The following is an 11,839-nucleotide window of genomic DNA, read 5'->3' on the forward strand; positions in this document are numbered from 1 at the left end:
GTGGGGTCGGCTGTCCTGCAGCGGCCTTCACTCCGGAGCAATCTTCGTGCCTCATTTACTCCCTCAGTTCCAACATTTTTTGGAGATGGTTGGGGGTGGGGTGAGAGAGGAAGGACTGGTTTGGCTGGGACCGCAGCACAAAACCGCGTTTGGCGGGACGGTGGACCTAGGGCTGGACGGAGATATCGCAGTCCGAGCCCAGGGGAGGGGACTGACCGCAACGGAGACGGAGGCACAGGACAAAGAGGACAGCATCTGCCCAGACAAAGCCCGAGTTCTAGAGACCCTGAGACGGCGGCGGGACGCCCCAGGAGACGGGAAGCTTGGAACCGCGGAGCCCGGGCCGAAGGAACCCTTAGGGCCTAGTTGGCCACACTGCTGAGATTCCGGTTTCTGTCCTCGACAGCCAAGGTCAGGCAGACCGGGGGTGACCCTGGCCCGGCCGCCGCGGTGCGCACGCAGAAGTCCACAGCGTCAGGCGTTTCCTCTGCGCCACCGGGTTTCTTTAGTGCCCAGAAGGAGGTCGCCGACGGCTGGGGGTCAGTCGGCACCGAGAGAGCCTAGTGCGTTTGTCACGCCCTGTCCGCCTCAAGCCGGAGCCCTAGTCTGTGCAGACCCCAGACGGCCTGGAAACGTTCCCCCGCTGAGCCGCGGTGCGAGTGTCCTCTCACCGCATCCAAACACTACCGGGCGAGGGAGGGTGCGCGTCCCTGGAGCCCAGCTTCGGGCAGGGGCGCAGCAGCCGCAGGGCCCAAACTCTCCCCGGAGATCGCCGAATCGTTTCTGCGGAGAGCACGCTTCTCGCAAAGGGTTGAAGACGGGCTCTTCCAGAATAACAGTTGCTGATCCAAACCTTTCAGTCCAAGTTTTGGTTCAAATATATTCATTTTACTAAAAATTGGGCGGCTCAAGACCACACCCCACCCCAGCCTGACCGAGGGCGCAAAAGAAGAGAGTTTTCAGATTAGCTGGAGGCAAACTATTTTACCTTCTAACACTGAAAAAAAAAAAAACCTGGCTGTCTCCGCACTGGTGTGGCTCACCTGGCCCCTACACGCGCCGTCAGTCGTGCTGGCTCTGCACAGGCAGCGGCTGGGACACACTCACCCATTGCACGCTTCTCCTGCCTTTCGCTGCGCGCGCCCAAAGCTGAAGAGCAGAAGGCGACGCGGGAGGCGGGTCGGGTCTCCGGGTACAGCGAATCTGCGATTTATCCGGTTTCTGCGCCCGGGCCGGAGTCTCGGGGAAGAGGCTCTTATTTCGGGCCAGACTGAGTCCGAGTTGGGAGGGTGCACGGCGCCCGAGCCCTGCCTGGATCCCCAGTGCGGTGCGCTGTGGGCTCCCCGTCTGCGCTCTGAGGTTTCTCATGGACAGCCCTGGGCCCCCTTGCTGTGGCGTTTCGGCTTTCAGTCACAGACTTAAACTCGGCCCAGGACCGTCCCGCGCAGGGGACTGCCGAGGGGGATCCCAGCACCCCCAGCCCCTCTCCCCCGCGTCCTGAGCTGGGGCTTGGAGTTTCAAGCGCCGTGATCCGCGCCGAACTCGCGGCTGAGTCCCAGGACGGGACCCGGGGACCGTGAGTGGCTCTAGGGGAACCTGTCCTGGGCCCCGGTGCACACACAGCCTCCGTTCTGGGCTGGCCCGGGTTGGACTGGTTAGGAAGACCCAGCTGGGTCCGAAGCGTCGTCCAAGCCTTCCAGTCGCGGGCCGGGCTGTTCCGCGCGCCTTTGCGCACAGTGGCCACTTGGGGTCGCACTTTATGCCTGTTTGAGCCTCTCGCGGCCCGCTGACGCCGAGATCTGCTAAATCGTTACAAAACGTTCAAACAAAAACAGGGTCGGTTCCCCAGCAGCCGAGAGCCACCCGGAGCACCGTCCTGAGCTGGCCTCAGCCCCCAGCCTCCGGAGCTCAAGGTTCCGTGCGTCCGGCTGGGGAAAGGAAACCAGAGCCTTACGGCCGATTCTTTCCCGCTTCCTTCATCCTGTGCTTTTGTGCGTGGGGCGAGCGCGGGGAGCGGCTGGGCAAGGGAGTCCCATCTCGGGTCTCGGCCCCTGCAGCTGCCAGGAGGGGAACTGCCCCTGCTTAGCCCGAGGGTCCCCTGAGGCTAAGAGTTGGATTTGAACACAACTCTTGGAGCCGCAAACCCACCCCCAGCACACAAATTACGCGCAGACCTGCGGAAACACAGGCAGGCACCACCGCACACACTCGTACGGCCCCGCAGCCGCGCGGCGCACGGAACGTCCCCCACTGGGCGGGGGACGCTGGGGAACAAAGGGCCCGAGAGGTGTCGTCCCGGCGTTCCTTTTGAGCCTCCTTTGGGGTGACAGGGGCTGGGGGTGGGGAGCGAGGGGTAAAGAGCGAGGGGAGCACGCGAAGGGGGTGGAAGCGGCGGCCAGGCCCACGGAGGGGGGGGCGCGCCCCAAAGGCAAGCGGGCGGGGACCGGGACCGGGAGGGTGTGGGGGGCTGGGCCGGGGCCCGCCGTCCCACTGGGCTCCAGCCCTCGGCCAGTCCTCCGCGGCTCTTCGGCGGCTCGGGCCGCCAGTCAGCTGACGCGGGGGGCGGAGGAGCTGTCAGGCGCGCCCCGCCCTGCGCCGCCGGGCCGCGGGGGCCGTGCAGCCATTGGCCAGAGCTCTGGGCCGCCCTGGCCCCCGCGCCCCGGTGACATCAGGAAGGCGATAAAAGGCGGCGGCGGCGCCGGATCCAGCACAGCTGCGCCGCCGGGCTGCGAGCGGCTGCGACCGAGAGAGCCCAAGAGCAGGAGAGCTAGAGAGCGAGCGGCGGGCGCTTGCCCGGCGCCTCCCCTCCGCCCAGCCGCGCGCCCCGCTTGCTTCTCCGCCCCTCCCGACTCGGCCCGGCCCCGGCGCGGCCACAGCCCCGAGCTCTGGGGCGGCGCAGGCAGCCTCGGGACTCTCCGGCGCGCCGCCGCGTCCCCAGACAAAGGCTTGGCCGGCGGCCCCGGCCCGCTGCGCCCTCGGCTCCCCGCCTCCCGGGCTCGCGGCTCTTCGCCCCCGCTCTCGGCTCGGCGCGCCCCGGCCGGCCGCAAAGTTTCCCGGGCGGCAGCGGCGGCTGCGCCTCGCGTCAGCGATGGCCGCGGAGCTGAGCATGGGGCCCGAGCTGCCCACCAGCCCGCTGGCCATGGAGTACGTCAACGACTTCGACCTGCTCAAGTTCGACGTAAAGAAGGAGCCGCTGGGGCGCGCGGAGCGCCCGGGCCGGCCCTGCACGCGCCTGCAGCCAGCCGGCTCGGTGTCATCCACACCACTCAGCACGCCGTGTAGCTCGGTGCCCTCGTCGCCCAGCTTCAGCCCGACCGAACAGAAGACTCACCTCGAGGACCTGTACTGGATGGCGAGCAACTACCAGCAGATGAACCCCGAGGCGCTCAACCTGACGCCTGAGGATGCGGTGGAGGCGCTCATCGGCTCGCACCCGGTGCCACAGCCGTTGCAGAGCTTCGACGGCTTCCGCGGCGCGCACCACCATCACCACCACCACCACCCACACCCGCACCACGCATACCCGGGCGCCGGCGTGCCCCACGACGAGCTGGGCCCGCACGCGCACCCGCACCACCACCACCATCACCAAGCGTCGCCGCCGCCGTCCAGCGCAGCCAGCCCAGCGCAGCAGCTGCCCACCAGCCACCCCGGGCCCGGGCCGCACGCGGCCGCCGCGGCGACGGCGGCTGGTGGTAGCGGCAGCGTGGAGGACCGCTTCTCCGACGACCAGCTTGTGTCCATGTCGGTGCGCGAGCTGAACCGCCACCTGCGGGGCTTCACCAAGGACGAGGTGATCCGCCTGAAGCAGAAGCGGCGGACCCTGAAGAACCGGGGCTACGCCCAGTCGTGCAGGTATAAACGCGTCCAGCAGAAACACCACCTGGAGAACGAGAAGACGCAGCTCATTCAGCAGGTGGAGCAGCTTAAGCAGGAGGTGTCCCGGCTGGCCCGCGAAAGAGACGCCTACAAGGTCAAGTGCGAGAAACTCGCCAACTCCGGCTTCAGGGAGGCGGGCTCCACCAGCGACAGCCCCTCCTCTCCCGAGTTCTTTCTGTGAGTCGTGGCCGGTCCCGGCCCCCGCCCTATGCCCCGGGCCCGGACTCCCCGTCCCGTGTCCCCCGCCCCGGACTCCCCCCGGACCCTGTCCCTGCCACGGCCCCAGCCTTGACCTGTTTGACTTGAGGGAGAGGGAGGAAGGGCGCGCGGGACGCGGGCGACGGGAGGGCGCGCGGGCAGGCAGGGGACCTTGGCCAAGAGGAGAGCGGCGCGCGCCAGCGCCGCCTCCTAGACTCGAGCAGAGCCAGAGCCAGACGAGGGGGTGGGAAGTCCCGGAGCAACTTTCCTCCAGGCTGGAGGGCGGCGAGGCATAGTCCCGAGGAGTCGCCAAGGCCGTCTGGAGACTCCTGGCTTTCTGAACTTTGCGCGTTAAGCCGGGGCCGCTGCGTCGCGGCCCGGAGCGCAGTCCAACCCAGGAAGAGAGCAGCGAGGAGAGGAGAGGAGAGGGACCCTGGCGTCCGGCAGGCGCGAGGCGAGGCTGAGCGAAGGAAGGAAGGACAGACGGACCTGTCTGTCCAGGGTCCGGAGAACACTGGCTCTCAGCCCCGAGACGCGGGCCTCAGTTAGGACGTTCTGCGCGCTATTCTCATCAGTTTTATTGCCTGCTCCATTATATAGAAAAAATACGAAAATCTGCATTAAAAATATTAATCCTGCATGCTGGACATGTATGGTAATAATTTCTATTTTGTACCATTTTCTTGTTTAACTTTTAGCATGTTGTTGATCATGGATCATAACCCCCTTGTTTCTTTGAGTGAGAAGGGATGGCAGTTCAGAAACTCCGGCGGCTGCTTGCCGGGGTTCAGTCCCGGCTGTCGGCTTGTAAATACCGCCCCGCCAAACAGCTTAGAGAACGTGGCAGCAAGCTGAGTGTCTTCGTTTGGGTTTATTATTATGGCATTATTTTTTTGTAAGTAAAAAAAAAAAATAGTTCTGGGCATTTTGCATCAGAAAACAACTTTGTCTTGGGGCACCCTTGGAAGTTGCATGTTTTCTCCCCTCTCCCCGTCTCCATTCGGTCCTCTTGTCCCTTCCGCTTCAGTTTTCAGTTTTGTGGGTGTCAACAGAAAGAGGACCCGGGTCCCAGTTCCTGAATATCAGGAGAGGGTAGCTGCCCAGTTCTGCACCCGGGAGGAGCACGGCCCAGGAATGTCTTCACTCCTACCTTGCTAATTTGGGTGTCCCAAACTGACACCCTTAACAAGAACGGAAAGGAAAACAGATCTTATGTGCTTTTTAATGCAGTCGGAATCACCCCAGGGTCCCTTCACAGCCCTCCAGGTCCATCCACACTAATTGCTGTGGCTGCGGTGCTCTTAGGGTGAGTGGCTTCACCAGCCCGGACACTGCCCAATGGTGACCCAAACGTGTGCTGAACCTACCGCCACACTCAGAAAGTACCAGAAACCCAACCATTGGCAAGTAATTTTGCAACTTTCAAGTGCGTCCTTTAGACCAACATGTTCTGTGTGTTTCTTTCCCTGCTTTTGAGCTAGCAGGTGAGTTCCCCCCCCCCCTTCAGTTGTATAGTAGTTATAGGGAAAATCTGGGTGTTTTTCTTTATTACCTTTTTTTTTCCTGCAGGTCAGTAAAAGGATTTAAGTTGCACTGACAAAAATACCAAAACGAAAGCGTATTTTTTAGTTCCCATTTGAGATTGCTGGCGCTGCTGGCCGGATGCATTTTTGAGTTTGTATTAGTTGATAAATTAACAGTAATAACAAGATTGTATGAACCGCATGGTGCTTGCAGTTTTAAATATTGTGGATATTCGTCCTGCATCAGAAACGAGCTTCGGTTTTTACGGATTCAACTGTGTTGAAATCAAATTTGCTGCAACAGAAATTTGTTTTTATTTCATGTAAAATAAGGGATCAATTTCAAACCCTGCTTATGATATGAAAATATTAAAACCTAGTCTATTGTAGTTTTATTCAGACTGGTTTCTGTTTTTTGGTTATTAAAATGGTTTCCTATTTTGCTTATTAAACCCATGGAAATGGTGTTTATTTAGAGGATTCTGTGTGCGCCTGACTTTGACTTTCTTCTCTTGCCTTTTTAAGAGTCGAATCACTTTGGGGACACTCACCCTCCCTGGCCAATGGAGAAACAGACCAGGTCTGGGCAACTCTCTCCCTTGCTTGTGAGTGTGTATGTACATGAGCCCCAAATATGTTCCTGCTTCTCACTCTAGGTAGAGACCTCATTTGGGAGCGGGTTTGTGAACTGAGAGGGGACACATTTTGGGGAGGCTTTCAGGCTTGAGGATCAGGACTGGCCTGCTAGCCTGCGGGCTCTGAGGTACAGATCGGCTGATCCCAAGAAGCCCAGAAGCCGGAGCTTCCTGATGGGGAAACAGGGGTCTTTTTGGCAATCAGGCTCAGTTGGCCCTGCCACTCTGGCCTTCCTCCCTGGGCTGCAAGGCTCTCAACTTTCTCCTGCCCAGCGTATCTTGCTGCCCAGAGTGAGAACGCCTGCCTGCCCTGTGCCTCCTTCCCCAGGACTTGGAGAAGCAGGTGGAACCCAGCACCAGGGCTTTCAGGGCAAGGCTCTTCAGACAGGAAGCCCTTCCTGCGGACCTATTTTCTGGGGGGTGGTGTGCCCTGGGCACACATGCCACTCAGGCCTGGAGCCCTCAGACCCACAGAAGGGCACTGCATGTCCTGACCAGGATTTCAGTGACTTGCCAAACTGGGAGGTAGAGGGGGCTTGGGGCATCATTCTGGTGTAGCCACCCTGCAAACTGGACATCCTTGACAGGGAGGTGGGCCCAGACCTTCCCTTTTCCAGACGCTCAGAAGAGTCAAGATCTCCCATCTAGGTTACCCAAAACCCCTCTCAGCCTTCTTGCAGTCCTGTCTATAATTCAGAGTTGGCCTCAGATATGTCTGAGAGTGGGAGTGGGATTACCCACCCCCTGCCCCCAAATCCAGAAAGCTTCTCTGCTCCTTTGGCAGTGGCTGGGTCCAACGGGCTTCTGGTATCTTCAGACCCAATATCTATAGTCCAAGAGACTCAGCCTTCCAGCCCTGGGGTTCTGTGGCCCAGAGTTCCTAACATGGAACTTCAGGACCTGAATGGGGAGAGGTCAGAAACCCCAGCAGCAGATCTTGGAACTAGAGCTGGGAAGAGCCAGGGAGAAGGAAGGGAAGGCTGAAACTAGCAGGGAATAGATTTTGGCCTGGGATTCCCGGAATCCTGGGCGTGGTGGTCCCGGTCTGGTAAGGACAGACCAGGGGAAAAAAATCCGGAAAGTAAGGATGCAAATACTACCGGCAGTGATATCCATTTAATAGCGTTTTGGTGTTGTTTAGTAGAATTCTAGCTTGAATTAAGTTCCAAGGCCCAGGTCATTTCACCAAGCCAAAGATACGCCTGGCACAGAAGGCTTTGGCTGAGGCCGGGGAGAGGGATGGTGGCCGCGTCTGCCTGTGAAGTCGCTCTACCTGAGCGCACATGGATGAAGGAGCAAGGGGGTGTGATTAGTTGGGTAATTGTGTGTTCAAGGGCACGTTCACAAATCTGATAAGAGCACGGCCAAATGTACAAGTGTATCCCCTGTGGGGCGAAAGCGGTTTTGGCCAGGCTGAGAGCTTGAAGAAACCCCGCTGTACGAACCTGGAGACCAAGGGGGATCACCTGGGTTCCATTTGGCGGAGGTTTGACTCCCCTTGGAATAATCCCAAAGGACTGGCTTCTTCCACTTCTAGAGCCACCTGGACTCTGCTTGAAAAAGCCTCTGGGCTGGGGAGGGTCACAGACTCCAAGGCGTTGGTTTCCCTTCCCCAGAGCACGGAAACACAGACACCAGCCCAGTGAGCGACCAGCATCTAGAATGACATGGTGGGTCAGGCAGTTTCAGAGTGACCAATTGCATCTCTGAGAAGCCTACAACCACCCTCGCAGTCCTACACACACACACACACACACACACACACACACCGACACCCTCGCGGGCAGGCGCTGTCAGTCCCAGCACCCACCCGCTGTTTGGGCACCAATCGGCCCCGGGACGCACGCAGGCGAGAGCCGGGCAGAGCGGGCGGCGCACTGGAGGGGGCCGGGACCTCGAGAGATTCCGGGGCGGGCAGGCCCTGGCCGTGTCTCAGCCCGCAGCCCGCCGTCCCGACCCGCCACCACGCCGCGGAGCCGGCGCCCGCGAGCGCAGAAGAGCGAAATGGGTCCCGAGGCCCTCCGGCCCGGCCCGGCCCGGCCCCGCGGCTCCTCTTTGGTTCCCGCCGCTGCGCCCTGCTCGCGGGGTCCTCGCGCTCCTCCACGACCCCGGGGGCCACATCTCCCTGCGCCAGGACTCGTCCCTGCCCGCACTGGTCCCACGTAGACAGGCTGGCGCCTGCAGCCGGCAACGCACGCCGAGTGAGACGCACACGGCCCCGGGACGGTGGCTCGCTCCGGGCCGAATCCCTGGCTGGGGCGGCTCCCGTCGGGTCGCGGGAGCGAAGCCCCCACGTCCCCCCGGGTGGCACAAAAGTGCGGGAGGCCGTGCGGGCGGGATCGGCCGCCGCCACCTTCCGCGAGGGGTCGGGTTGGCGCTCGGCGAGGCGGACCTGCAGCCTGGAGTCCCGGCCCGCGCGCAGGGGTGGCGGCTGCAGCCCCGCTCGGTGGGGTCTCCCGCGGCCCTACTCTTTGCCATTTCCCTTTCCTTCAGCCCTTCCTTGGCGAACTCTTCACTGCAGAAAACTTTCTCCCTGCGTTTTGGCCCCACGTCCCTTCTGCCTTCAGACTCCGCCAGGCGAGGAAGGGCTAAGGCAGCCGGGGCCGCGGTGTCCGGTAAGTGCGGGCAGCGGCGGCGAGGGGGTGGAGTCGGGCTCCGGGGTCCCCGAGCCTCCGTGGGGCACCGGGCCAAGCCAGTGGCTCTGGGCTCTCCCGCCTGGACGGCTTCAATTCCCCAGCCTTCCCTCGCGTCGTCCGCCCGCAGCCCGGCTGGTGGGGATCGACCTCTTGCAGGATCCCCGCCGGCCAAGCCGGGCCCTCTGTGGCAGAAGCCGGCGCAGCTGGGGCTGGGCCCTAGACCCACATCCCTCTATTGGTCCCAGCCCGCCTTCCTTAGATCCAGGGTCTCTGGGCACTGTTGTGGCAGGGCCAATCCCAGTCCCGGGCAGAGGTGCCCACCTCCATGCCACCCACTCTCCTGGCGCGCCTGTCCTCTTAGGCCTAGCGTGGGCGTGCCAGGAACCACACCAGTGTGGTCATTTATTGGGCTTTTCTGTGACTAGAGTCACAGCTTTTGCAATGCCAGGCAAACCCTCCACTCCCTCTGCCACCCACCCCTACTCAAGTTCGGTCTCGGTAGGGCCCTGGAAACAGCTGGCTTGGGAGATTCCAGCGGGGCCCTTGCAGACTTGCAGATGCAAACCCCGCTTCGTTGCCCCTCTGTTTTCAGAAAGGAAAACCCAGAAGTGGCTTCTTGCGTAACCCTTCCCTGTACAGCCTGCTGTCTGCTGGCCTGGCCTTCCATCCCAGAGATAGCAGTGTTTGGATTTGTTATGTAAGGAAGGGAGGATTAGAGGTTTACTCTGCTCCTCCTCCCCCCACCAAAATAAAAGTCCTCAAAAGGCGCCTTTTGCAGACACCGTCTTTTCCAACAGCAGCCCTCCTAGAAGAAGTCAGTCTGGTTCCTAGAGCTGCTCCCAAGCTTGGGCCCAGCGCAATCCTCTGAGGAGACTTGCCAGCTTGCAGCGAAGGGAGAGTCCCTGATCCAGGGTGGACCGGCTTGTCGGAGGAAGTCACCATAAGGCTTCCGAGGCTGGCGCTTACCTGGCTCAGAGGACTAGCTTTCTGTTGGAGAAGGCTGCTGCTAGAATTTTGCCCCTTCTTCTGTGTCTGCTCCTAGGAGCAGGCATCCAGACCACGGAGAGCATTCCTCTCAGCTGGGGAGCACACATTCTCTGTGCTTTGCATGCCTTCGCCGTGTTTCCCATGCATTTTCCACACCTTATGTCTCTCCAGGATCTAAAGTCCCCTTTTCCATCGTGCGACACAAATTACCTTAAAAGGTGAATTTAGATAAGAAGATCAGAGCTGACTGTTCTCACCTGCAAGAAATTAAATGTATGAGATAAGTTGCCGCTCCAATTTGGAAAACCACCTAAATTATTAATAAGGGTTTGTTCCGAGGCAAAATTCAGAATGCCTTTCTGCATTCTTTGCCTGTGAAGTTATTTTCCTGTAAAGTAGCAGCCGCTTGTTACACATTCCTTTTTATTTGTATCAAAAAAGGGGATCCTGTCCTCAGGCTGGAGGGGCAGCCGCAGAAGCAATGGGAGGAGGCCTGATATTTTCTGGAAGAAGCCAGTTTTGGCGTGAGAAAGGGGCAGAAGTCCACAAATTCAAAACTTCTATCGTCGTGCCTTCCCTGTGGGGCTCTGTGCGTTTTACAGGGGCTTACACTTCTTTCAGTAAACAGGCAGGGGGGTGGGAAGCTTAGGGGTGCTCATTTCAGAGCTGGAGAGAGCAAGGCAGGCATTGAGCCTGGCCTGTGACTCCATCGGGAATCAGGAGCTCACTCTCAAGTCCCCTTGTTTCTTCTCATGTCACTTTCACTGCCTTGACCCTGCCAGGGTTACGTGCACCTGTTTCCTACTCAGGCAAGGCCCTGGGCTTGGATTGGTCTTGGGGACTCAGCTCTGCTTTCCCTGAGTGGGCCGCAAAGGGCTGCATCTCCCAATACAAGGCTCGGCATCGGCTCTCCTCGGTGTCCTGGGAGCTGGAGCCCGGTACACATGTCCCTTTGCACGGACAAGGGGCAGCGAGGTCACGAGGTCATGGGGCACAAGAGGTGTGGCCAGATCATGAGGTTAGTCCTGTTAAAATGGTTCACTTAATTCTCTGAAGTGTGGGCTACTATTGTCCATGAAGAAGTAGGCCCAGACCAGGCACCTCTTGCCCAGCAGAAGATGTAAAACTGGAGTCCCCCCCCAATACCAAAATTTGTATTTTTGGCATCAGATTCCACAAGCTCACATCCCTTATCTGAAACACCTGAGGGGGGTGGTGGTGGTGAAGAGTGTGGGGGAAAATATGGAGGGGTGGCAAATGGCCCTTGTGGAGGAGAGTTTCCTTTCTAATTCCCTTTGCACAGGGTAGTCTCTTTCCTGGGGGTATAATTACCATTTTCCACCCACAAGTCTCCCTGCCCAGACACACAGATGGACGATGGGCTCCTGGAGATACAGCAGGACAAACATAAGGGGATCAGAGGGAAACTACAGCATCAGTCTCTCACGGAGAAGCCAGCAGCTTATGGTGGTCCTGGGGTGTATGTGTGTGTGTGTGTGTGTGTGTGCGCGTGTGCGTGTGTGTGTGTGTGTGTGTGTGTGTGTGTGTGTGTGTGGCGGGGCCCACTTGGGCATTGCTAGCTTGGGACATTGATGCTTTTCATAATCAACAGACCCCTCACCTTTCATCTGTTCTCAGTTGAACTTTCCAGCAAATGGATCATAATTAGCAGAGCAAGTGTCTATAAAAGCAGCAGCCTCTAGGTGAGGCAGTTTTGATGGAATCATCCTTAGTTTAACCAAAGCTGTTTCTGGTGCAGTATGGAAACTTCGAACCTGCACACAGATGTGCTTACACTCTTAAGGCAGGCACGCGCATAAACATGTATGCAGCTCGCTCTTAAATTCACAGAGGCAGGCAGGCATGTATGTGCACACGCTTAAATCCCCATGCGCTTATCTGCTGTATCTGCACTCTCACACCGTGTGCACGAAAGGCACACGATTGTGCATATACCTGTATGGATTTATGCTTGCATTGA

General features: G+C 59.4%; 1 protein-coding gene across 1 annotated transcript; it reads left to right on the plus strand.

Moving 5' to 3' along the window:
• The first annotated feature begins 3,068 nt into the window (after positions 1-3,068).
• On the plus strand, positions 3,069-6,052 carry MAFB (MAF bZIP transcription factor B). The gene has a single exon (XM_043602377.1). It carries the CDS (start codon positions 3,089-3,091, stop codon positions 4,058-4,060), a length of 972 nt encoding a protein of 323 aa, XP_043458312.1. The 5' UTR covers positions 3,069-3,088; the 3' UTR covers positions 4,061-6,052.
• The last annotated feature ends 5,787 nt before the right edge of the window (positions 6,053-11,839 follow it).

This window comes from Prionailurus bengalensis, chromosome A3 (genome assembly GCF_016509475.1).
Source record: "Prionailurus bengalensis isolate Pbe53 chromosome A3, Fcat_Pben_1.1_paternal_pri, whole genome shotgun sequence".
NCBI lineage: Eukaryota > Metazoa > Chordata > Mammalia > Carnivora > Felidae > Prionailurus > Prionailurus bengalensis.